The sequence below is a fragment of the Miniopterus schreibersii genome, assembly GCF_964146895.1.
Source record: "Miniopterus schreibersii genome assembly, chromosome: 7".
Classification (NCBI taxonomy): domain Eukaryota; kingdom Metazoa; phylum Chordata; class Mammalia; order Chiroptera; family Miniopteridae; genus Miniopterus; species Miniopterus schreibersii.
Window position 1 is genome coordinate 2,413,825 of NC_138108.1, and position 27,081 is coordinate 2,440,905.

Below are 27,081 nucleotides of genomic sequence, written 5' to 3' on the forward strand. Positions count from 1 at the left end.
TTTCTCTGTCCTCTGTAGTTCTTATTGGTGATTGAAGTGCTGGGGGGGGGGGGCTCAAAAAAGAAAAACCATGCATTTTATTGTATAATAGTGTTATGTTTTTATGTAGCCAAATCTGTCCATTTTTCTAAGCTTTTGGTTTTTATATCGGGACAAAGCCAGCCTTTTCTAGCCCAGGATCATAAAAATATGTCATATTTTTCTAGTATTTTTATACTACTATTTAAAAATTTTTATTCACTTATTGACTTTAGAGAAGGGGAGAGAGAGAGAGGGAGGGAGAGAGAGAAACACCGATTTGATGTTCCCCTGATTTACCCGTTCTGTATGTGCCCGACGGGGACTGAGCCCGCTGCCTTGGCTGTGAGGTGGCTTACTGACGACAGCGGAGCAGCATGAAAGAACCTAATTAAAACAATAATAATAACTCCGCTGAGCCACAGCACCAGCCTGGACTCCCGCCTCCGCGTATTCTCTTCCATCCCGCAATTAAACGCCTCTCAGCCGCCACGCCTTGCTCCTCGGGGAAGGCCGAGCCTTCCTGACCGGCCCGCGCCCGTCCCCCCTCGGCAGCGGCTCAGAGGCGGCGCTCAGGGGCGGGGGGGAGCCAGGCAGGCTCGGAGCCGAGGGCAAACCCTGAAGGCCTGGGCCCAGGTGCGATCCCTGGCGAAGGGCCCGTGGGCGGACACAGCCCCGGGACGCCCAGCGTTTCGGAGCCAAAGAGGGGGCAGAGCAGCGGCCGGAAGAGACCAAGAGGGACAGCAGAGTGTGAGTGTGTGTGTGTGTGTGTGTGTGTGTGTGTGTGTGTGTGTGTGTGCGCGCACACACGCGGTAACACACGCGACCTCTGCTCTGGGGTCACACGCCACATGCCCACTCACCGCCCTGCCACGTGAACGTTTACTTGACAGGACACCACGGGCACCATCCCGCGTCAGTACATCCATCTAACCCGGTCTTTTCGATGGCTGATCTCAGTCTGTCCTGCGGATATCCCATAATTTATGTCGCGCACACGTAAAAGGACTCCCATCCTGTTTAATAAATAGAATTGGCACAATAAGCTAATAACCATTTGGAAAAAATAAAATTTCCACCGGTGAAAGGTGAATGAGAGGCTGAAACGCAACCAAGCAGCACAAAGGGAGAGGAGACGCCCGCACAGCACCAGGCGGCCGCCTGTCGCCACACAGGTAACTGGTCTGCGCATTAAAGCCCCGAAATGTTACAAAACGGGACCATGAGAACGACGCTGCACCGGGCGCTCTGTAGAGGCCAAGACCCGCCGCGTCTGCCCGCCGCCGGGAAAAAGACGACGGCGGCCTCCGAAGGAGCCGAGCGAAGGAGGCACCGGGCAGCGACGGCCAAACGCGAACGCCGGTGAACACAAGCCGGTTCAACCCGGTTCAACCCGGCTCAACCTGGTTCAACCCGGCTCAACCCGGTTCAACTCGGCTCAACCCGGCTCAACCCGGCTCAACCCGGCTCAACCCGGCGGCGTGGGCGCGAACTCCAGGGCCTGTTTTCCTTTCGGATGGAAAAGAGAAATGAGTGTCGGCCCCGCGCTGGGGGAGTGCGGGGGACCCGCAGCCTCCGTCCCTCCCGGCCGGGAGTGTTTAAATCACATCAGCGTTTTTCTGGCGTGAAAAGTTGTTCATGCTCATTTAAGTTTAAAGAAGTAGGTTATCATGACAATTAAGGGCTCTGTGTGATTATTGATTGGATCGCGGACGGGAGGAACATCAGCTGTAAAAGACATTATTGGGACAATTGAGGAGATTTGAGGACAGGCTGCGTATTACATCACGGCCGCGGCGACCGCCTCGGGAGCCATAACGGTCTCGCAGCGACGACAGGGAAAGTCCTTGCGCTTATTTATTTAAGGGTAAAAATCATGATGCTGGTAATTTACTTCCAAATGGCTCAGCATGGTGTGTGTGTACATGACCCACCTAGACCTACCTCGCCATCTATCAATCATCTATCGATCATCAATCAATCATCTATCAATAATGTTATCTATGTTCTATCAATAATCTGTCTATCTTATCTATCACATCTATATCTATTATCTATTATATACCCATCATCACTGATATGCTAAAATGTTAACAATTGGTGACCACAAATGAGGCATCTCTGAGTTTTTGCTGAAATAAATATTCTGTGCTTCAACTTTCCTGTAGGCCTGAAAAATTTCAAAACAAACACTTGAAGGGAAGACTAGGCTACAAGAGGTTCAAGATGGATACCTGATTTTTTAAAATAGAAGTACATTTGTGTTTTTTAGAAGCTGAAAGGACAAACATTTACACGTGAAATACCTCTCTCTGGGGGGTTGGTAATTGGTCATTTCATTCCCTTTTCTTATTTTAAAAAGTGACAGAAGTAATAAATGTTCAGTTGAATCAGAAAGACCAAATAAGCAGAGAACAAATGAAAATGAAGATTAATGTCCGAGCCCGGCTGGGCGTGGCTCAGGGGTTCAGCATCGACCTGGGATCCAGGAGATCGAGGTTCGATGCCCAGTCGGGGGCGTGCAGGAGGCAGCCGATCAATGACGCCTCTCTCATCATTGATGTTTCTCCCTCTCTCCCTTTCCCTTCTTCTCTCTGAAATCAATAAAAACATATAAAAAAAAAAAAAAGATTAATCTCCGAGTCAGTGCCTGTTAACACCGGGGCATGTTTTCTGGGGTGCGTCTCTGCATATACACACGAACATGTGTGCACTTCTACATATTATTTTTCTTGCCAAAACAGGACTTACAATACGTACTCTGAGAACTTGCTCTCTGTACACTCACTGTGCTTTCTAAACATCTTTTCAACTCCTACACAATGTTTACGCCTGCATATAACGGGGGATCTTAATGCTCTGTATCGTGTTGCTAATTCAAATGTCCCAAATTCTCAGTGATGATGACGACCCCGTACTTACTGCGAGCTCATCAAAGATGAAGCACCAGGTTCTCTCCAAATAGCAGCTCATTTAATCCTCCCAGGTGAGGACTGTCGTTACACCCATTTTACAGATGAACCCTCAGAGGATCCGAGAAGCCCAGGCCGTCTGGGTGCACAGTCCGTGCCTGAAAGAAGCCAATACACGGAGTTGGCAGTGGGCATGACATTAGGTTGATAAAAGGCAATATGACAGCCAGCTCTCTGGAGAACTTGGGTCCAGGGCAACAATTATTTTGGGGGAGTCCTTTTCCTGAGTGGGGTTCGGCAAAGCCAAGATGAACTGAGTGTAACGAAAGTGACCAGGTCCCCATGCGCTTAGAAAGCCCACAGGGCCAGGGCATGAGTCCTGGGCCACTCTACCCCCCAGCCCCCCGCCTGCCCCGTCAAACTCACCTGGACAGGCTGCATGGGTGGGCAGCCACGTGGGCACACGAACTGTTGAGCATTTCGCCGGAGGCAGCCTCGCACACAAACTGCGGAATTCCTCAGCCAGGAGCAGTGAGTGCCAAGTGCCCATGGTCCCTGCTGGCGTGTGGAGTGTGTGTGCTGTGTGTATGTGTGGTGTGTATGTGACATGTATATGTGTGGTGTGTATGTGTGATGTATATATGCATAGTGTATGTGTGATATGTATGTGCATGTGTGGTGTATCTATGTGACATGTATATGTGTGATACATACATGTGTGGTGTGTGGAGTGTATGCATATAGCGTGCATACGTGTGGCGGGGTGTGGAGCGCGCACGCCAGCGGTGTCCCCTTTGCACGCAGTGAGTGAGCCCCTCCCCTCCAGCGTGCAGCAGGAACAGGCCCTGGGAGCGAGCGCGAGACTGGTCAATACCATATGCAAATAAATAAGTGCTAATTGCCCGCAGTGTCTCTGGGTGTCAGGTGCGGTTATCGGGCCACATTTATGGGCCAATTAGGGGCCTTGGCGGACTCCAGTGGTGATGAATGGAGGCTTGGCGGCTTCTTGGAACGTGCTGGGCACCGGGGCGGTGCACCTCCCGCACTCACTGCTGGCGGGCACTGAGGGCTTTTGTCCCCTTGTCCCCACACAATTGCACTGTGGCCCGTGGGCCCCACTCGCCCCCAGGTGAGGTCAGGTCAGGCCCACCAGGGGACCCGGTGGGGCTGGGCTGGGGACTTGCATGCTGAAGGTGCGTGAGAGCCCCGTATATCAACAGACAGATCCTGGCCGGGCACGTGGGCCACCACAGGGGGTTCCACGGAACTGCCGGGGGCGGGACAGGCCTGCAGGAAGCGGCGGGGTACTGAGTGCCCCGGGCCCATTTCCCTCTGCGGCCCTGTCACAGTCGTGATGAGGTTTGGGTTTCTGAGACGCAGCACCACCCAAAGAAAACCATTGGTGCAGCTGGGCCCTGGGCGCCCAGGGGCGCCAGGCAGGGCGAGACCACGGTGGCTGGAGCTCGTTCCTCTTTCGTGCGGGCCTTCGTTCTGCAGGTGTTTGGGCTGGCCCTGGGTGACCCTGACAGACCCAGGGCCACGGAACCCCAGTGAGGTGCAGAAGGGGAACCAACTCAGAGAGAAAGGCACAGTGGGGGTCAGGGAGTGTGCCAAGTGTGGGGGGCGCCTGATGGAGCCGGGGTGGGCAGGCCCCTCTGAAGAAGGGACCACAGCTCATCTGAGGCCTTCGAGATGAGGAGGAGCCACGAGACGGGGTCTTCCCAGGGAAGGGAAGGCGGACAGGCATCCAGGGCAGGGAAGAGGCCAGTGATGCCCGGGTGGGCATCGGGGGAGTTTTACCTTCTTTATACTTTAATAATTTCAGGGGTAAAGATATGATATATGGGGGGGGGGGCAAAAGGAGATCTACAACTGTTCATATGAAAACAATACAATTAATAAATAATAATACTAGCATAAACTGTTTTGTGTACCCACAACGGTAAACCTGCTTGTGCCCTTCCCTGTATTTTGTCTGAGAAAAAGTTGGTATTAATAATAACAGTGTCAATAGCATCCTTCAGCGGCTTCCTTTCTTGGCTGCCCGCAGAGTCCTTCCCCCTCGTTTGGGGCAGAGGGGGCACCTGCAACTTCTGGCCTCCAAGTTTCTCGAGAGTCTGAAGAGGCACAGCTGACCCTTGCCCTCGAGCCCGCGTGGGCCGCGTGGGCCCCTCACCGCGGCTGCCCGGCTGAGCCTGACCCCTCCCGTCGGCGGCCGAGGCCCCCCGCGCTCTGATCTGCCTGGCCTGGGGACAGAAACCCAACGGTCGTGACGCGTGACTCCCCCCCCCCAAAACCAACAAAAACCTGCACGGAGGCGGGGAGCCATAGTCTCCTCTCTTTATTAGAAAGAGGCCCCGACGCCAGCGCCCCTCCCGTCCTTTACACGTGTCGTTTTCTCCGTTCCCCTTAGAATACTGTACAGCTGAGAAACCCCAAGGCAGGAAAACACGAACTGGCATATTTCATCCAACAAGGTCGTGTGGAGGGACAAGCAAGATGAATGTCAGTCGGTGGTTTTAATTACAGTACAAACAATATAAATAAAGCATTGTCGAGTCATTGTGAACCAAGAACTTGCTGAATGAGGTAATAAAACAACAACCGAAAAAACAGAAACGACCCACCTCCGGGCGAACCCCAGGCTGCCCCTCCGCTTTCTATACAACGCTATTTACAGAAACGGAAAGGCTGCTCCAGAGGCCCTGCTCCCCCACAGTGCGCCCCGTTCACCTGCGGCCCCATGGGGACCCAGCGCAGAGTCCCGGGCAGGAGGGGGCCGTGGGGCAGGAGGCGCTCCCCGAAGCCACGTGGGGTGTTTGTGGCTGGCGTGGCCAGCGTGGCCAGCGTGGCCCACTTCTCCGGCCCTCTCCGGGCGGCCAGCTTCCCTCGGGGGCTCGGCAGCGAGCCTCTGGTCGAGGGCACCTGGCACCCTCCTCAGCACGCAGGTGACAGGCTGGGACAGGGCTGCAAATCCAGAACTTGATATATTTTAGACACAAAAACACGGTGGGAGAGGGAAACTGTGATGCTTTCCAAGGCGGGCAGGGGCATTGTTTCTAACATCAAGACGTGCAACCTGTCACAGAGCAGTGCCTAAGGCACCGCTGTCTGCCTGCCGCGGGACAGCCCCAATCCTTACTCCAGTCTGCCTGTGCACCCCGAGTCTGTCGTGGGGAAAAGGCTGCTGGGACCCCGGGGTGGGCTGGGACGTGCAGCGTGTGCTCGCAGGGCACTAATTCCCAGTCTGACTACAGCTCACTGGCCCTCGGTCTGTCCTCTGACCGCCACCCCCGAAGGACCTGGTCAGGAAAGACATCCCCCGGCCACTCTGAAATGTAGGATTTCCACCTACAGGTTTACACCAGGGGCGGAGACCCGGGGAGTCCTCGCTGCACCCCAACACTCCTTCAATTCTGCACGAGCCACCGCTGACTGAGGGGTGGGGCAACGGCTTTCTGAGTTTTCGAACCAGCTCAGACATAAGCTTCCCCGGCCGGTGTGGACACCGTCGGGCAGCGGGGAGGTGAGGGCACTGCCCCGTTCAGGGGAGCTGGTCCTGACAGCAGGGGTGCAAAGGGGACTTGGGAGAGTCCCCGCACTTTGCTTGGTTCCTTTCTTTCACCTGCATCTCGAGACAAAGATCATGCAGTTGCCACAGACACTGAATTCCAGATCTGTCCGAAACGGGGAGCCTCTATCACTCGGCTGGATCCCCACCCTCGGGGGACCTTTCCTGGAGATGCCACACGGCAGCTAGAAATGAAATACCAGCCCTGAGCTGACCCGCAGGCACCCGCTCACGCACGCCTGGCCCGGAGCCCGAGCGAAGCCCCAGAGCCACAGCTGCCCCGCACCAAAGCCCTGGGTGGGCCTCGGGCCTCGGAACAGCGGTTACCCACCGGGTGAAAGCCAGAACCAGGTTGTGCCATGAGAGCAAGCGAGCAGCTCATCTCTGAAACGCCGTGGGGGGTTTCAGATCCACGGTCGCCGAACCCTCGTGGCGGGAGCATGTTTCCCACCCTGGTGACACTGAAGGACTCTAGAACCTGGGAGACCTAAACACCACGGATTAAAAACAGACATTCTGGTTTTACAGAACCCTCTACTGATGAAATGTCCTCTCATTTCAACTTGGACCCAAACTGGAAAAAAAAGTAGCAATCTATTTTTTTTGAAAAAAGCAGCAGACATCCGACGACAGAGGGAAATCGACGCTGTGTAAAAGCCGAGTGAAGGAAGCGTTTCTTCTCTGAGGGGGACATTGTGTCACTAAAACACCAATGTCTAAGTTGGTATATTTCCCTTGTGAGGTGAGAGGTAAGGGTCCAACGGGGACGTGCTGCCCCTGGGCGGCACCGTTTCTCCCTAGGGACGGATGTCACGCATCCTGGGTCCCAGGGATGGCTTCCAGGCAGAGATGTCTGCGCCCACCCCAGGGACTGACCTGCTCCCCTCTCCAGCGTCACTGAGGTGTGGCCTGCAGGCAGCATGAGTGACAAAGGGCCCACCCCGAGCAGTCGGACTGGGCTGAGCGGGCAGGCCCGCCCTCAGCAGCCAGGCGGGTGGCCGGCCCCTGCCCCTGGAGCAGCACCCCTGGGGCCCCCGGCCTGGCTGCCCAGCGGTGGGGCCCACACCAGAGTCCTGAAGAAAGACATGGGAACCCGGCTAAGACACCTGTGATCATGGCCAAGAGGGGAAATGCAGGTCTGACGCCAAGGCCCTTATTTAGCTGTCCGGTGAAGGGTGCGGGGAAGGTCCTTGGACAAGCGCTCACCACGTGCGGAGCCAGCGCCCTAGGCAGCTAGAAACAACGGGTATTTCCTGCGAGAGGTGTGTCTTCCGCACGTTTCTACCTCAATTCCTTCCCGGCTGCTCTTCAATTTGTTTGCTTGAAGGACATAAATACAATCCAGGGGAGTTCTAGAAAAGTCCACTCGGCCTTGCGGTGGGGTGGGGTGACACACAGAGCAGATGGGGGGGAGGGAAAGCGCCCCCCCCGGGGGGTAACGGCCCTGCTTCCCAATTCTCTCTGCCTTTCCAGAAGCTTTTGAGACCTCACCGTAGGGACTCTTAGAGGAACTAACTGTCTCAGCGCTACTGAACCTCTCTGGGCGGGAGTGTGGATCTGCCCCTTGTTTCCAGAATGTTCTAAATGCAAAGAGAAAGGGTTGGGAGAGTTGGAGACACGGGGACCCACAGCTGGGCGGGGGGTCCGGGCAGGACCCGATGGCCACTCTCGAGGGGGAAGATGTGACTGCCGAGTGCAGGCAGGAGACGAGCTGAACGCCGCTTTGAAAGGGCAGACGGCCCTGCGAGGTGGATGCTCAGCGAAGGAGAGGAGACAGAGGGCGTTTGAGTCCAGAGCACACTCTGCTGGTGGGACCCAGGACTCATGAGTAGGTCACTCGATCTCCCTCAAGCCGCTCACCTCCTGGGACCACAAGGGATGGAAGGGACAGGGGACCATGACCAGGGTTCTGGGGTTGGTAAACCACCTGGTCTCCCGGGTCCTCAAGGTCCACCCACACGGGGTCAGAATCAAGGCTACTTCCTCTGCAGGGTTTTCCTGGCCACGGAAGGAACCCAGTGAGGTCCCCCACGGCCACCCTCACGTGTGTGTGTGTGTGTGTGTGTGCGCGCGTGCATGCGTGTGACCGCCTGCTCATGGGCCTGCCCCAGTGGATGGTTTCTCCTCAAAGGGAAGGTGGTAATTCTGAGTAGAAAGGTTGTGTGGATTCTGCAGTGGTGGCTTCTCGTCACTGTCACTTCAGAGAACTTACAAGGAAACAGACAATGGAAACGCAGGCCCTTCCCAAGCTGGTGATTTCAGACCCTGGCCCTGGGTCCTCGCTCCCAGCCTCGGGGTAGGTGAGGCTTCCCAGTGGGGTTGAGAGCGCGGTCAGCAAAGAGGGACACCTAGACTCACACTGAGGTACAGACACATTAGCCACCGGTCACCTTGGCCCGAAGAGAAAACCCTGCAGCCCACCGAGGCCTTTCTCTGCTGCCCAAACTCAAGGAGACAGGCTGCCCCCTGGAACCGCCAACGTCGTCGGAAAGAGCAGAAGAGGGGTCGAGTTTTTCTAGGGAGGAATCAGTGAAGGGCCCCTGCCGGAGGGAGGGGAGGGGAGAAACCAATCTAGCATTCGGGGCATGAAATGCTGTGAAAAAACAAGGCATTTGGGAAAATATTATATTATAAACACATATAATACTATGTACACTCATATACACCCCGAAGAGAACCTTGCGAGGAATCCTGTTTCTCTTCAAAAGCAGGCTTCGCTATGGTCAAGCATTCCTACTGGGAACTCACTACGATGAAATAAGTTAAGAATTGCATTTAGGCTACGTCTGTGCTCACTACGTACAGTCTAGGCTACGGCTGTGTGGAGTGGACGGTGGCGCCGGGTCAGGGCAGGAATGTGTCCTCAGAACCGGGCAATGACTTCCTCTCCCTGCTCACGTTTAAAATAACCACACAGCGACGACCCAGAGCTAAAACCCGGGCGAGGGGCCGAGGGCCTGCTGTCTGCGCCTGGTCTTTCTGGAAACTGCCATGTTCCGCTGAACTGAATGGTCAGAGATGTCCACGAAACACGGGCCTACATAGAAATTCTGTGTAAAGCTTTATTTTTTCCCACCTACTTTAATTTTTTTTTTTTTTTTTTTAAAAAGTGAAAGGAGGAAAAAACTCTTACAAAATAGAAGGTTGAATATGTGAGAGCAAGGAATGTCCCGAGGCTGCCAGGCGAACGTGGCCTTGTGTTCCACGTGACAGCCTTCCTTCCCTATCACAATGCCACCGGACTCTGGGCACGGTCACCCCCTTTCCTTTGCAACCTGCGGTGTCTCAATTTGGTTTGCTATGCTTGGCCACCCCACTGGAGGTGGCTGGAGTCTGAGGCAGCCTGATACCACGAGGACGGTCAGGTGACACACTAAAATGGGAGGCCTGGCCACCAGGTCAGTCTCAGGGGTTCTCACGGGCCAGTCTGTGCCACGGTTCCGTCGGCGGTGGTCACAGTCTACCACGTGTCTACCATTGCCACGCGCCGGGTCTGGCGTTTAGAAAATCACCCCCCGCCTGGCAGAGCCCCTCCGTCCGGGCGGCGAAAGCGGCATCGGATCTAAGTCAGTTTCCCATGATGCGGGTGCGCACGCCCCTTCCCCCCTCTAACAGGCTCGGGTCTTTTTTTTTTTCCCCTTTCTCGATTTTAATAAGCAAATTGTCCTACCATCTTACTCTGATGGGCCCCCTTCCCGAAGCTGTACATCACGTTAATGGAAGTGTTTACCGCTGCGAACACTCTCCATGTACAATGATCTGTAACCTCTTATCTCAACCAGTTGCACGCTCTCAGTTCACATCCAGCTCCATTTATAAATTAACAGAGGTGCCATCCGTCCGCACAAAAATCAATGCATATTTATGAACGTCTTTTATTCCAATAGATTTCCACACATCTCATCTGAAGGCTTCACGCGGGAGCCTGTGCGACTTGGGCAGCGTGGCCCGGGAGTGACTGAGACCCAAGGTGTCCACCCTGGTGAAAGGACATAAAACATCTCTCCTGTTCGGGGGGAGGGGGGGGGGCACAAAAGTAGCCGCCCATGCTTTCACTCGGTCGCCTAAGCGCGCCCGACACGTCCCCGCCGGCGGAACCCGCGGTCGCCCTTTGAGTTTCCGGGCTCCTCTTATGTATTTATTTTTTTCCCCATTTTGTTTTCTGCACCAAGGAGACTGCGGTCCGATACTACTCAGCAACCGATCTCCTCTCTTTGGACTGAAAAATTAAACAGATACTAAATTATGACAGTGAATTTAGAAAGGAGGGCTCCAAGGGCTCGGAAGAACATGTCTGGGATAATATGATGCTTCGCGCGGCAATCACATCGCGGCAATCACCGGAGCGTGCCGCGTAACTACCTCCTCGGCTAATATGCTTTCTCGCCGGTGATGACTAATCATGTTCTATTAAACAGCGGTAATGCTGCAAGAACTCAACTATACAAGTGTAATGAAGCCAGCGTCCTCCCGGGACAGATTAGCTACAACTGATTTGACACATACCATCATAGGGGCTTCAGACCTGACAAACTCCGCTCGCTCCTGATTTATGCCGTCAGGCTCCTCGGAGGAGATGAGATGGATGCAAGTGTTCCGTGCGCAGAGGTGAAATGTACTGATGTGCTTAACTGCCAGTTAAGGAGCGCTCCCCTCTCCCGGCGGCCGCCCCCCCCGCCCGGCCCCGTCCCTTGTGCCAGGCTCTGTCTGCAGGCCCCGGGGACCAGGGTCCCGCGCCGTGTGCTGTGCTATCGTCAACCAACCGAGGCCGGTCGGCAGCTCCCGTCTGTCCGCCGGGGGAGTGCGTGGAGACGGCCGATCCTGCAGCCTCCGGGCCTCGTCTTCGCCCCGTGAGGACCGTCCAGGTTCTGGGATTTCTCCGCGGGTGAGGGGGGGCGGGCGGGCGGCCGCCGGGAGAGGGAGGGGCGGCGGGCAGGGGCGCGGCGGCCCTCAGATGATGGTGGGCACCCGCCCGCTGCCGCTGCTCCGGCTGTTGCTCTTCCGGGACAGGTTGGGGGTGGCCATGAGCACGAAGCGCTCGTCGGGGCAGCCGTACTGGAGCAGCACCTCCACGCACTCCTGGCTGGAGGCCTGCCGCGCGTAGGCCAGCGCCGTGTTCCCGTGCGCGTCGCGGGCCATGACGTCCACCCCGTACTGCGGAGGCAACAGAGCTGCGTTAGTGTCCTGGGGGGGGGGGGACAGGGCCGCTGAGGACGGGGACCGCCTGTCCGGGCCGGGGTCCCGAGGCGCGTGCTCTAAAGCCCCTGCCCCATGCAACGGATACGGGCCGGGGGGGGGGACCCTCGTCTTGCTATTCCTGTTTTGACCTTCTAATTGTAAATACAAAGAACGATCACGTTTCTCTTTGTTTTTTGAAGTTAATCTTCACGCGAGGATATTTTTTTCACGGCTTTTTAGAGAGAGTAGAAGGGAGAGGGAGAGAAACGCTGATGTGAGAGAGACACGGCAATTGGCTGCCTCCCACACGCGCCCCCACTGGGGCCCGGGATTGAGCCTGCAACCCAGGCATGTGCCCTTGACTGGGAACTGAACCCTCTGTTACGCAGGCTGATGGTATAATCACGGAGTCATACCAGCCAGGGCAAAAAATGATCACTTTTTTTTTAATCTCAGAGGCAATTTGTAGGACACACAGATAAACACACTAAGAGCGTAAGAAAAAAAAATCTCCTATGATCTCTCCATTCACAGATAATCCTGGTTAATAGTTCAGTGTGTTTCCTTTGAATGGGTTTTCATTGAGTCTAAATGCATAACTGAGATAAAACTTACAAGTGATATGTATCTTTCTTTTTTTAAAATTTTTTTACACCGAACACTACTGGGATCATTTTCTGACATCATTAAAAATCATGCAAAAGCGTGACATGCAACAGCCAAGAATTCCTCCACGTGAACTAATTCAGGGACTGTCCACAGCTGCTGCACATTCTGCATAAAACTGTCGCTGGTATAAACCACACTGTGAGGCACATCCCACACTGAGTGTTTCTCGGGATCTCGGATTGTTAGAGAAGACGGGAAATACCAGGCTACACGCACTAACACTTCCAAGGTTCTTGCTCTTGACAAGGGTGGAGGCCCTGGCCGGGTGGCTCAGCTGGTTAGAGCATTGTCCTGATACAGGAAGGCTGTGGGTTAGATCCTTGCTCAGGGCACATACAAGAAGCAACCAAGGAATGTAGAAATAAGGGGAGCAACAAACTGATGTCTCTCTCAAATCAATAAGTTTTAAAAAAGAAAAAGAAAAATGGTGGACTGACACCCTGGCTGGGTGGCTCGGTTGACTGGAGCACTGTCCGGTGCACCAAAAGGTTGCTGGTTCGATGCCCGGTGGGGGCACATACCCAAGTTGAGGGCTGGCTCCCCGGTTCGGGCACACATGGGAGGCAACCAATTGATGTTTCTCTCTCTCATTAATGTTTCCCTCTCTCTCAAAAAATAAAAAAATTTTAAAAAATCAATAAAAACATATCCTCAGGTAAGGATTTAAAAGAAAATAGTGGACTGACTTTTGCTCCCAAGTGTTTGGGAATCTCATCAGCATGGAGCACTGCAATTAAAAGGACTTTTGGCCAATCTGAGAGGGAGAGATGGCATGCAGTTTGCTATGGAACTGTGTCTTCCCCAAGTCTACAGGGTGGAGTCCTAAACCCCAGCACTTTAGAATGAGACTGTATTTGGAGACAGGGCCTTCAGAGAGGTGATTAAAGTTAAATGAGGTCATAGGGGTGGGGCCCTAATGCAACAGGACTGCTGACCTAAGACAAAGACAAGACACCAGGGATGGGCATAGAGGAAAGGCCCCCTGAGGACACAGGAGGAGACGGGGTCTGCCGGCCAAGCAGAGAGGCCTCGGGAGACGCCAACCTTGTCCTCACCTTGGTCCCGGACTCTGGCTTTCGGGACTGTGAGAAAGTAAATTTCTGTTGCTAAAGTCCTGGGTCTGTGGTATTAGGGCAGCCGAGCTGACTAGCCCACCGTTGTTAAAGTAAAGCCGAACACTGGAGTGATTTCGATACCTGGGCACCTAATTCTCGTGTCCCACCCATCACAAAAGCCGGGTACAACTGTGCAGGAAGTGGGATTATTCGCAGCTGTGTTGGACAGACCCGTCTCCTGCCCTGAGGGAGGAGACAGCAGAGCCCCGGGCAGGTGACCCACCTCTGCGCAGTGTCCCCTACTGGGGAGCACACGCGGCCCCTCCAAACCCAGGGACCCTCCTGGCGGGCAGCCTTCTGCCCCCTTTCAAATGGGGCCTCCCGTGGCTGAGGACCCCAAAGGTGCGGGGTGTGGGCCGCTTCTCACAATCATGGTCTCCTTCCCCCCATGGCAGCCTCATGACAAACGTTTCAGCGGGAATTAGAAAAATAATTTCTCCCAGTAAAAATCAATGAGAACAGCGAGCCCTCTGACAAACTCCTCCCGTAGAAAACCTCACAGTTTAGGGGCTAGTACTTCTGTGTTGTGTGAATGAAAAACCCCAAGGTTTGGTGACGGGAAAACCATATAAACCATTCAGTTTTTAATCTCCCTGTCTATCCCTACCACCCCCGCCAAACAATGAGAGTATTATTTGTGGACAATGAAGAGAGACCCCACCAACCATGCCGGATCCAAAGGGGTACCCTAAAAAGATGAACAAGGAGGACGCTCGGGCTGGCACCCACAGCGCCTCCGCCGCCGGGGCCGGGCACCTACCCAGATCAGGAGCTGCGCCAGGACCACGTTCCCCTTGCGGCAGGCCAGGTGCAGAGCTGTGCGGCCGTCGCCTTCCCCGCAGGTCTCGTTGACCTCGTCCCGGGAGCCGTGCGCCAGCAGCAGGATGACCGCCCGCAGGTCCTCGTCGGCGGTGGCCCGCAGCAGGTGCTGGCCCAGGGGCAGCTCGGTGCAGGGCAGTGGTGCCAGGAAGAGCTTCTGCTCGTACTTGGCCCGGATCCACCGTTCCTTCTCCTCCCTGCAGGGGGCAGGTGGGGGCCGTCAGGCAGGGCCACGGGGGCTGCCACCCCGTCCCAGCACCTTCCTCACCAGGGAGCCCTGGGGAGAGGTTTACCTATGGGTCACAGAGCGGGGGCCCCACGGGCAGCATTGGCACCCGGGGGGACCTGTCAGCAATGCAGATTCCCAGGCCCCCCGCATCAGCGCCTCCGAGGGTACTGCAGGGGTTCTGAGGCCTGAGCTGGAGGACCACGCGGTCACGGCCCTGAGCTCCCATTGGATCTCCCTCGCTTGGTGCAGAGCTGTGGCCCAGGAGAATCCCGCACCAGCCGGGGACCCATCGGCCCAGAGGTCCCCTCCACCATGAGGACAACTGAGAGTCAGAGCTGAAGACGCTGGGCTGGAGTCAGGGCAGGACAGCAGCGGGTCCCCCGACCTGGGTGTGACCTGCTCGTAAGCCGTCCGCCTGGGAGGGGTGTGAGGACGCCCCGGGGCTCTACATACTTCCAGTGGGAGAAAACACTGCTACACGCCCAGGACGGTCAGAGAAGACACAGCTGCCCCAGTCCCCTCTTGCAGCTCTGCCCTCTCTCCAGACGCTCGGGAAAGGCTCCGTGGAGAATGTCCCGGGCTCCTTAAGTGAGGGGGTGCGTAGGAGACGAGGCAGGTGGCCAAGGCCAGAGCTGGGCTAGGGGTACAGGGGAGGGGTGGTGGGGCCTCGGGGCTGTAGAGTGACAGTGGCAGCTGTCCCTCCGCCAACAGCACAGCCTGCTGAGCTCCAGGAGCTGGGTGGGTGTGAGGATGAATTCCACCCCCACCCCTCCTCCGAAGGGGACAGTACAGGGCCTATGACCCCTGGCAGGAGGGCTGGGAGAAAAGAGGGGGGGCAGGATGCAAAGAAGGAAGCCATCAGCAAGGGGTGTTGATACTGACCCGAAGGACGGGACGCCTGCCACTGACTCTGGCACTTCGTGGCTACTAATGGTGGAGTTGGGTTTTAGTGTCTCCAAAAAGGATGTGAGAGACATTAAAATAACTCAGCAACCCTCAACACTCTGCAGCACTGCTAGGGAAAAAAAAGGGGTTGAAATAGGAGGGTCAGGGGAACTGGGGAAGAGGGTGCTACGGGGACAGATGTTTCTGAGGAGGGTGATGAGAGAAGAAAGGAAAGCCCTGCAGACGAGGGGTGGCTGTAATTGCCCACAGGGATTTAAATGACGCAGCGCTGCTCACCCCACACTCCGAAACCCAGCCTTCTCTCCAGGAGAGAAACTGGGGTGCACAGCTCCGACCACGGAGAGATCGCTCAGGGCCCCGCGGTGCTCCAGAAGAAAACTCATTACCCGGGACATTTTTTCCTCTGAAGCACAGAGAAAAGGCCTTGTTTACACCTTTTACCCATGTTGACACTGCTCCTGGCGGTCTAGTGTCTGCTGAGCCCTAATCTGCTTTTAAATACTTAGGCAAACAGAGTCTTCCACGAGTAAACCCGGATTAGTTGTGCTTCGCTTCCTGGTCCCTGCGAGTGACCCCACAGTGACCCCTGACCCTTTGCAGGCCAAGCCTGGATATTGCCAGGCCAAACTCGGGGCTGCAGCTGGGAGGCCGCCCCGGCACCTGCAGATCCGGGGGACAGGCCCGCGACCCCACCTGGGTCAAAATGCAGGAGCCTGAACACGGCAGCGCCCGGGAACGGCCCGAAGGGGGAGGCAGAAGGCGGTCGGCGCTGCCCGGGAGCCTCCTTCAAAGGTGTTGAGCTCATGTTGGCGCATTTCATGAATCACCCCCAGAGCCAGCAGGACCCGAGCGGGACGCAGCGACGGTGCCGAGGACACGGCCAGGCCCACGCGCCGATCCGCTGGCTGTCGCGGGGCAGGCGTCAAGCCAGAGCAGTTTCACTCTGCTCGGGCGGGTTTCAGTCCTCAGGCCGCGGCACCCAGGGGTGAGCCGGGGAGCCGAACGCGGCAACCGAGTCTGAACGGCAACGATTCCTTTTCCTACGTGAATTTCGAGTGCCCCCGAGGAAGGGGCCAAGCCCACAGCTCTGAACCCCCTCCTGTTGTCACGGGGACGTGCGGGGTGACTGTGCCCTGGGACCCGGTCACCCCACAGACCAGCTCTCCTGAATTCACTGAACTCACCCACGTCTGAAGGAGGGTCCTGTTTAAAACATGCTCTGCTTTGGTGGCGGTGGTTAACCCTCACCAGCGGGTATTCCTTCCGTGTGTTTTCAGAGAGAGGAAGTGGAAGGGAGGGGTGGGGTGGAGGGAGAGAAACATCGATGTGGGAGGCACGCTGAACCTGCAGCCCAGGTGCGTGGCCTTGACCAGGAATCAAACCTGTGACCCTTCAGTGCACAGACCGACGCTCTAACCACTGAGCCACACCAGCCAGGACTGTGCTCTGCTTTTAAAAGTCAGTGTTTAAAGGCAGGTCCAGATTCGATGGGACTGAAAACGCTCGCCCTTTGGGGCATCTCCTCCAGGAGTGGGACTCTAACACTGCGTGTGTGGAACTAGGGACAGGGTGTTGGAGGGGCTGTGTGAGCTCCCTGGCTGGTCCACCTGCGACCCTGTGGGAGCTGGAGCAGGGTGACGACACCTACAGAACTCAGGCCTGACATTATGCACGTCCGAGGACACTGCAAGGGGCCCAAACAGGTGCAGAGCCCCACGGCCACATGGCCCCTCACCCTCCACGAGGACCCCCTGGTGGCTTTTATTAGACGGAGCCAAGGCTCTTCCCCAAAGCGCCTTGTCCTGTTAAAAACCTTTTAGCCCTGGCCTGTGGCTCAGCTGGTTCGAGCGTCATCTGTGCACCAAAAAGGTTGTGGGTTCAGTCCCTGGTTGGGGACCATATAGGAGGCAGCTAATCAATGTTTCTCTCTCACATCAATGTTTCTCTCTCCCCCCCCTTTTCCTCTCTCTCTAAAATAAAACAAATAAGAGCAAACAAACATATTCCTGGGTGAGAATTAAAGAAAACGAAAAAACAACCTTCATGCGCTTCTGAGTCCCACAGGACTGCAACGTGTCCCTGCTTTTTCAGACACCAAGAGGCAGCCAGAAAGCTCGGATGGTGGGCCGCTGGGCTCCCCTCAGCAGCTAACATCCAGCCCACAGGGTCAGGGGCCTCAGACAGGAGCGTGTGGGTGTTCTGGGGGTTGACTCTGCACCTCACCCACACATCAGCACTTCCTGTTACTGAGACCCCCTTTCCTGCCCTTGCTGCCCACCCTGACAGACCAGGGGGCGCTGAGTCCTGGGCGCTCTCTGCAGAGGCCTCAGGGAGAGGGAACAGACGCGACCCTGGCATTAGAGACCGTGGGGTTCGTGTGTCCGCTTCGTTCTTCTCAGACCTCTCCAACTTCAGGAACACCTTGGCCCCCCCTTCCCTCATCTGTGAAACGGGCACGTGGCTGTGGGATTGTGAGGCCACGTGTCCGGACGACATGGCCACAGTGGTCACTCTGCAAATGGAAGCTGTTGCGGGTGTTGGGATTGAGGAGAACGTCGGGAATGACTCACGTTGCTGTCAGCCACGGGAGAGCTCGCCTGTGGAGTGGTGTGTGTGACACAGAAGTCCCGGTGGCAGGGGGGTGGGGAGGGAGCGCACGCTGGATGCTCTAGGTTCCTAAATCCCAGCTGTCTGTATAAATGAGCGTCACAGGGCCCACGTGCTTGGCAGGGTGAGAGGGGTGGCTCTGGCCAGGGGCCCTGACAAGCCCACCCGTGTCTTTTGCGAGCCACCCCTCATCCCCAGGGTGCGGAGGAGGCTGAGACACTGGGGGGAGGGGTGCTCAGTTGGTCCATATACCCCATGGCTGTCTGGGTCTCTGGGGCCACATCTGGTCAGCCCGTCTAAAGTCCTCCTGGAAGTTTGGACTGAGTCATATCCCCCCACCCCCCACCCAATTCACATGCTGACGTCCTGACACCCAAGTGTAACATATTTGCAGGTAGAGCTGTAGGAGGTGATTAAGATTAAATGAAGTCAGGAGGGTAGGACCTGATCTGAGGGGGCTGGTGTTTTATGAGACATGAGGCCTCAATCCCTCTCCCTCGCTCGCTTTCTCTCTGCACAGAGGAGAGACCCCGGGAGGACAGGGTGAGGGGCCGCCCTCTGCAAGCCAGAAGAGGCTTCACCAGAAACCAGCCCCGCCGACACCTTGACCTTGGACTTCCGGCCTCGGCGCCATGAGAAGGTCGATGCCTGTTATTTAGGCTCCCAGTTCGGTTTCTGTACCGACAGTTAACACACGAAAGGCGGGCCCTCCGACGGAGATGCCTTTTCTGCCTAAAACCTCATATCCTGTCGGGAAGCGCCTGCCCCGAGCAGCCATGATGCGGAGGCACGAACACCCCGGTCGTCGCCCTGGTGTCCCGCCCTCGCCCCCCGGACCTGCCCGCCGTGGCCGTGCTTTCATCTCCCCCACGGAAGGCCAGTTCAAGAGCAGAGGCGCCCGCAGTACATCACCTCCCCTCGTTCCAATCCCCCGGAGGCCCGCTGCTCACAGCCCCTGTTAGCTAATGAGCTAAAAAATGAATTATTGGCTTGGCCGGCCGTCAGCAGGAAGGAGGCGGCGGCTCCTCATTTGAGCCCCTTGCTGACACACCTTTAAATAAATCAACCGCATGGGAGCGAGAGAAAATGAGAGAACGGGCGACTAATCAGGAGACAGACACGGACCGAATCCCCCCAAAATAAAGACACCACTGAAGGCAGGGCAGTAAACATTTGTTTCTCTCCCCACCTGAAACGGAGCCCTTTCGTAGGTAGCCGCCTCCCCCTGGGCCCCACGCAGGAAACCACGTGGGGTGCGAACTACTGGCCGGCACTGAATTTGGGGATCAGAGGACGGGGTGGGGGCGGTGTGTGGCCAGGTCCCGGGAGCTGTGTGTTCACTGAGGCTCACGGGACTCTGCTGGGGTCAGAGGTGCTCTCATCCAACAGCCCCACAGACGAGGCTCTGCCACACTTGACCTGGGTGATGACATAGTTGAGCCTCTGTGTGTCCCCCAAAGATGACCCCTGGGACATGTCCTACCTCCAATCTGCAGATTTAGTGCCTGGAAAGTAGAGTCTCCTGATGGTGCCAGAAAATATGGTGCTGGCCAACGAATGAGGTCATCTCCACGCCACAGGAGCGCTTACTGTGACAATGCTGAGGGTGACAGTGACGGCGGTAACTCTTTACAGATAATTTCTGATAAAGCCAGCTTTATCAGCCCTTAAAGGGACCCTGGAGCCCGGGCCGTCCGCGCGTGAATTTATCAGGACGTCGCCCTCGACAATGTTTGCCGTTCTATAGCAGACTGTAGGCCTTTCTCGGCGTTTCTCCACCTTTACTTACACGTCTGCGGGAGCCTGTGGGTTTTCGTCAATCCACAGACACGTGTTTACACACAGGTAGAGTCACTGTTGAAAGGGTGGGACCTGGACCAGCCACCCGCCGGGCCTGGACTAACCCTGAGGTGCCTGGGAGGCCGGTCCTGCTCACCAGGCCCTCGGGGCACCTGTCCCTCACGCACTCCCGGCTGCATTCGGGGCCTGGCAGGGAGGGCGCGGCTCGCCGCCAAGGGGCAGCGAGGTTAACAGCTTGGATTCCCAGGAATGTACGTTTTTCACAGATCACCACAGAGCCTCTGACCGGCTTTCGACACCGCTCTGTGGTGCTCGGGGAGACGGCGGCCCACCCGGCGAGCCCATCGTGAGTGAGGGCCTGGCGTCGGGTGCGTGAGGCCTGGTCCGCGGTGGGCCTGGCCTCAGCCTGCCTCCCGGGCTCCACACGCGCGGCTTTCTCTGGGAGCTTCTCCCGAATCCTGGGCGGCAGCGGCCCTTCCCGAAGGCCCCTGGGCATCAGGCCTAGTGCGTTCATTTTTTGATGTTGTCAGTCCTCACCTGAGGATACTTTCCCACTGATTTTTAGAGAGTGGAAGGGAGGCAGGGAGGGGGAGGGAGGGGGTGGAGAGAGAGAAACATCAACGTGGGAGAGGCACACTGACTGGTTGCCGCCCTCAGGCACCCCGACTGGGGCCGGGGATGGAGCCTGCGGCCCAGGTACGTGCCCTTGACCGGAAATCGAACCCATGACCTCTTGGTCTGCGGGCCAGTGGCTCTAACCACTGAGCCCAGCGGCCAGGACAAACGTGTTCGCTTTTATGGGAACCCCTGCCCCCAAATGTTAAAATAAGGCCAGTAACTTTTTTTGCACCTGTCACCTGTCACACTGTTTCTTTTGGCAACACCCCCTGCCACAGGATTTGTCAACACCGACTCTGAAGGATACTTTGTAGCCAAGGCCTGGGCGTGGAGGGCAGCCCTCCGGGGCGAGGAGGGGAAACCGGAGGAGCCCAGTGCGGAGAGGAAGAGGGAAGAAAGGGCGAGCTAGCAGCAAGGAATTTCCAGTGTCTTTCTGCCTCCAGCCAAACAGGAACCGGGAGGGGCGGCGGGACGAGGGGCTGGAACAATATGTTAGGAAACCGGGGCTGCCTCTCTGCGGGGGGCGGCCCACAGCCAGGCTGAGCAGCTGGCCGCCCCTGGCACGCATGCCTTCTCCCCGGGCCGCGTTGCTAAGGGGGCAGGCCTTGGGGACGGCCGGCCGGAGGGTGGCCCACAAAGCCCGATGGATATTTATTTTTTAATTACCGAAAGCTTTTAAGAAACTGGCCACTGTAAATCCCGTGTGCGGAGAGCAGGACGCGGTGGACAGAGATTTATGCTCCTGGGGCAGAAACAAAATAAATATCCCGCCTGACTCCGGATCGATATTATGAGTGTTTTTGCCAACCTGCATCGTGTTTTATGAGCTCAGAGGAACAGAACGGGATCATTATTAATTAAATAAAGTCAACCCTATTAGGCTTATTACTTCTGTGAGTCACGGTTACCTGTGCCGGGCCTCAGGTGTTGGGGTGGGCGGGTCCCTGTGCAGGTGACACCTGGGTCAGCCCAGGAGGGCGAGTGTGCGCAGGTGCACGCCCTGGGGCTCTGAGTCGTCCCAGGAGGCAGTGGCTGAGAGCACCTGGCACCGTGAGCAGAGCTGGGTCTCCCCGCCCCCCACTGCCCCTGTCCCGTAGCCCGAGGTCCAGGTTGGGGTCTGGGCTCTGTGGCCTTGTGTCGTTAGCACAGGGCACCTCCCCACCCCTGCCTGTTGGGAGCCTGACCAGGCTGAGCGAGAGGATATTCCAGGACACAAGCGACAACGCCAGCACACATCGTCCCTCTGAAGTTCCGAGGCAGCCACGGGGGATTTACTCCCAACCTCGAGGCCGGCACTCGGGAGAGGCGAGGCTGCCGCTGGCTCGCGCTGGCCCGGGAGTGAGGGCGCACGGGGCTGACCAACAGACAAAACCAGGCCAAAGCCCGCGCCCGGCCGGTGCCTACGAGGTGCTGGGCGCTCACGGGGAGAATGCGCCAGGCCTCCGGGAGGGCCCCGCTGGCAGGGCCCGGGCACAGCACCGGCCTGCCCAGGCCTCGGTCTCCCCTCTGGAGAGGCTGGGTGATTTAAGGGCCCCGCAGCAGCACCTGCCGGAAGGTAGTTGTAAGTGACAGAAGGGAAGCCTGTCACGGCCTGACAGGGATGGGGAGAACCCTGCACCGCCGGCCTGACATCCCCCCGGCTCCTCTCGCTGGGTCCACCTGAAGCAACGCCTCCGGGGAGCTTTCCATTTGGACAGAGAAATCCACACAGCACATCGCGTCCCAGGGCAGCCCCCGCGCGTGGTTTTCACGCATGTTGGGACCCAGCCCGCTCTCCTGCCCTAAGCAGGCAGGGCAAGGAAGCGACTGCGGGGCCTCCCTGGTCTGAGTCTTCAAACCGGAGCTTGACAGGTCCTCCTGGCCTCCTCTTGCTTGACCTACAGATGCGGTGCTGCTGCGATCAGCATGGAGACAGGTGAGGGTGGGGCCCCCGCCCCAGCACGCAGTCTCCCACCAGCCTGTGCGCGGGGCTCGACCGGTCTCCCAGGCACCATTCATGGGAAACTAACCCCAGAATTAAAGAATCTTCTGATGTTTATTCTCTTGGTCCCCAGAACCACAGCCCAGCCCCTGGCTCATCCGGCTCAGACCTTAGGTGAGCAAGAGCGGGTGGGGGTCAGGGGGGGCAGGGCCCTGGGGCTGTGTTTCTGAGGGATGGACAGGGCTGGGGGCAGGTCACGGGGAGGGGCCCAGGAGGAGGTGGAGAGGGGGCACCGAGAGCAACTCTCGTGACAGTCACTCCTGAAAGCGTGCGATGCTCTCGGAGAACGGCCCAGCATCCAGACTGTTCCAGAGGCAGCCGAGAGGCTTCTATTTTCAACATGTCCCCCCATTTCCTAGTCTATTGTGAAACAACACAGTGAGACACGGGGAGTTAAAGGGAAAAATAATCCCCAGTCACACCCCTCAACTTGCGCACTTTCTCACCGTCTCTGCGCCCCTCCTGGTGGGTTTCCACCCACAGACCATCCTATCTCATTGGCATTTAGCCGACGCCTTTATGATTCTGCACAATGCTAGTGTGACAACTTAAGCTTGTGAATTAATTTGCACATTGAGTGTTTTTACGTGGTGATCGCAGCTGAGCCGCAGCAGCCATGCACCCACTGGGTGGTTCTGCACCCCACTGGGTGGTTCTGCACCCCAGCGTCAGGAAAAAACACAGGCAACTGTTTCGAAGCATAAATCCCGATAACTCTGTGCCAAGCCAGAGGGAGCCCGAGCCAGTCAAGTGAGGCGGTCCCGGATCCTTGTAATGTGGCACGAGACGGGCACTCCTCTCGCCGCAGCCCGGGGGAGGGGCCCCTCGCAGTGAATTAGGTTCAGCGTAACAGAGGCTGATGGGACCCGCTTCGTAACACAGAGCATCGTAAACAGGTAAGGGGAGAGAGACGGCCCTTTCTTCCTCTACTCAGAATCACTGCATGTGCACCGGTGCCCTTTCAACACCAGGGAGCCGAGACGCGGAGGCTCTGCTGAAAGGAAGTTGAAGGACAAGATAGGGCAACGTCAGAGGGCCGAGCGGGACCTGGTGGCTTCCCAAGGACCTGCTGGCTGAGCAGCTGTCACACACGGAGAGAGAGGAGGCTGTGGGCTGCAAGTGGAGACACGTTTGGAAAGTGGGGGACCCAAGAGCTCAGAGGAGGCTCTGGTAAAAACTGCCATGAGGCTTTAAGTAGTCAAGTCCTTGGTATTATTATTTTTTTTAAAAGACATAAGACTACTGATTTTGAACAATAAAGAGTCGTCTCTTTAATGTAGTTTTCATTTTAGTGTTTGGGGGGCCAAGGGAACTGGAAGAGTCGCCTGGTTCCTCAATGGGCCACACAAAGGAAACAGTAACAACAACAATGAAACAGATTTGAAATGAGGACGAGCACTCCAGGGGCATGCGAATGGCAGGGGCGTTCAAAATGAATCTGCATGTTGACTTTTTCAAGACATGAAAACATAACAACACACTGAAAGACACTAACAGGAGCAGTGGCCAGCTTGGCTGACGCTGACCCTCACATGCTTACTTTAAAAATCCTCACCCAAGGTATGTTTTTAAAAATTTTTTTAGAGAGAGAGGAAGGGAGAGAGTGAAACATCAATCGATTGCCTCCTGTACACCCCTAACTGGGTATGGAACACACAACCTAGGTATGTGCCCTGACAGGGAATTGAGCCTGTAACCTTTTGTTGTGCGGGATGACACTCCAACCGACTGAGCCACTCGGCCAGGCAACCCTCATGTTCTTCACGGCGGGAATGGCTGTCAGCACCCACCATCGACCAAGATGAGCTAACCCCCGTTACAATGCACTGACAACTGGGAATCTATTAAAGACCAGATCCCCCTCCTAGAGAAAACCCAACATATGAATAATAGCTGGTGTTTCTTTCCCAATTAACCTGAAATGCTAAAAATATCAGATCCACATCTACACATCCACTAGGGACCACGTTTCCTGAGTTTGGCCGTGCAGTGGAGAAGCTGATCTTGAGATGGACTTGAGTGAGTGGGCACAGAATTCTCAGCAGTGAGAAAAGCACTTCTGTTTAAAAGCTCAAGTTAACCCTTTCATCAAAATGACCAACTGCTATCTAACTAATGGGACCAAGAGGCAGAAACTGGTCAGAGGCTTGATCTCCCACAACTGACCGGAGTTTAACTTCCGCAGCGTCATCACCTTTGACGACGCAACATTAACGTTCTGTGGGTTCAGCTTTTCCTTGGAGAGGGAGTCCTCGAACAGTGGCCCAGAAAAGACCCCAGGGGTTCCCTCGCCCAAGACGGGCTTCGCAGGCATGCGACCCCCCGCGTGACAGGCCCTGGGCCCACGCCTGGTTTAATGCTCTACCATTGCAGTCTCGAAATTCCCGATGATTACCAACCAAGGGCACTGGATTCTGCACTGGGCCCCAGCTGGCCCTGGACAGTCCAGTTGCTTTTGAGTATCAGCTGGTGGCAAAGCTAGTGCCAGTCCGCTGACAAATGGCAAATAACGCACCCTTTGTTTTTGCTTTATTTACTTTTTAATGTAAATTTTGTGCTAACTGTAGACTCACATGTAGTTTAAGGAAATAATACAGAGAGCTCCCACGTACCCCTTACCTAGTTTTCCCCAAGGGTAATATCTTGAAAATCTACAGTATGAGATGACAATTAAGACACCCGGATACTGATATGATCCACCCACCTTGTTCTGACTCCCCCAGTTTTCTGTGTTCATCCGCATTTGGGTGTGTAGGTACTGAGTCCCGGGCAATCTTATCATGTTAAGTTCCCTTATCAATCACCAGTCAAGATACAGACAAGTCCAGCACAAACACTCCCTCCTGCCAATTCTCTCCATCCCTAACCCCTGGCAACCACAAATCTGTTCTCTATCTCCATAACTTGGTCATTTCAAGAATGTTCTGGAATGGGATTATACAGCATGCCATCTCTGGGGATCGGCTTTTTTTTCACTCAGCCTAATTCTCTGGAGATGCGCCAGGCTGCTGTGCGTATCCAGTCCGCTCCTTTCCATCGCCGAGCCGTGGGCCTGGTGCGCAGAGGCCGCAGCTGGCTTGACCGGACCCCCTGCGGGACATCTGGGCTGTTTCCCGTTTCGAGCTTTCCAGACCTCAGCAGACAGGTTTTTGTATGGACTTAAGTTTTCCTTTCTCTGGGATAAGTGCTCAAGAGAGTGGCTGCCCGGTCATCCGGGAGATTTTTATAAAAGACTGACAAACTGCTTTCCAGAGCAGAAGCAACCAATTTTTAAAACAATATGTGGTTCTGTGGTTAGAGTGTGGGCCCGAGGACCGAGGAGTTTCCGGTTTGATTCCTGGTCCAGGGCACGAACCTGGGTTGCAGGTCCACCCCCAGCCCTGGCCGGGGTGCGTGCAGCAGGCAACCAGTCGATGTGTCTCCCTCACATCGATGTTTCTCTCCCCCCACCCTGCTCTCTTCCCCTCCCGCCTGCCCTCTCACTCTCTAAGAAAGCAATGGGAAAAAAATCCTTGGGTCAGGGTTAACAAAGAAAAAAACCCAACAAAACAATATTTGGTATAACCAAACCCCATTATCAAAACGGAATTGTGACCAGGGCCCTGGGGTCATCAAGAGGAAAGTGGTCCCTGCCTTTGAAGGACAGCGTAGGGAAGATGCGTGAGCCCCTGCGGCCTCCACCTTGGTCCCTCCCAAATCCCAGGGCAGACGGAGGTGGCACCGACGACTTCTAATTGGTTTCTGGAAGTAGATGGGACATAAAGACGGGCGGATACGCAGATGTCTATGTGCGTCTATATGCGTGTGTGTGTGTAGAAAACATGCACTGATGCATTTGCCAGCGAGGCTTAAGCCCGCACGCTGGTCAGTAAGGAACCGCGCGGCCTATCTCCGCCGGCTTCCGACAGACAGAAAGCGGTAAGAGGACCAAGCAGCCGACCAACTGCAAACACGTTGCGGGGGAGGCCCCCCCACATCGCCGCCCGGCCGAGGTCCCGGCCACATGGGCCTGCTGCTGGCCTGGCAGAGCCACGCTGCTTCTCCACGCCCGCCTCCCCAACCCCCCCGCGCCCCGTCTCATCGGGGCACATTTGGAAATTATTTAAGAAGATAAAATGCCTCTAATCTGTTACCAATTAGAAGAAACATGTGAATATTATTTTCTAATTTGTGACTCTTGAGTGTGTCTCGAACACCAGAGCGGAGTAATTGGAATAATTACGTCGGCTCCTGAATATTTCTATTATGCTCTCGAAAGCAGAGGGTGGAGGTGTCCTCTCCGCGTGATACGCCCGAGGGCTGAATGTGGCGCCCAGAACATCAAAGCCCTGGACAGAGGGGCCTCAGAGCTGCAATTTCCACCCAGCCGAGTAGCCTGAGCAGCTGGAGCCCAGGGCTGGCGGAGGGGACAGCCTCGTGAACTCGAGGGACTGGGGAGCGGGGGCGAGGCGACGAGGTGGGCTTCCCGCTCGCCCCAAACGTCCCCAGCCAAGTGGCTCCTCTGTGGCTGGAGCGCTGCTGTACAGGGCACAGGCCTGATTTATAACATGCGCAACGTGGACTTTTTTTTTAAACCTAGTCATAGTGCGACTTGAGTGACTAACTCCTGAAAATTGGTAATTTCCTGGTGCTTAACAGCAGACGGTCCACCAATGGGA

General features: G+C 56.1%; 1 protein-coding gene across 8 annotated transcripts in view; it reads right to left on the reverse strand.

The window, feature by feature from the left end:
* Positions 1–5,254: 5,254 nt before the first annotated feature.
* AGAP1 (ArfGAP with GTPase domain, ankyrin repeat and PH domain 1) overlaps positions 5,255–27,081 on the reverse strand; it is a 340,037-nt gene continuing 318,210 nt past the window's right edge. For all 8 annotated transcript variants that reach the window (XM_081141778.1, XM_081141777.1, XM_081141775.1 and 5 more), the window contains 2 exons: positions 14,224–14,479; positions 5,255–11,655 (listed from right to left, as the gene is read on the reverse strand). In XM_081141778.1, the coding sequence (XP_080997904.1) occupies positions 11,452–11,655; positions 14,224–14,479 (460 nt within the window). In that variant the 3' untranslated portion in view covers positions 5,255–11,451. The remainder of the gene's footprint in view (positions 11,656–14,223; positions 14,480–27,081) is intronic.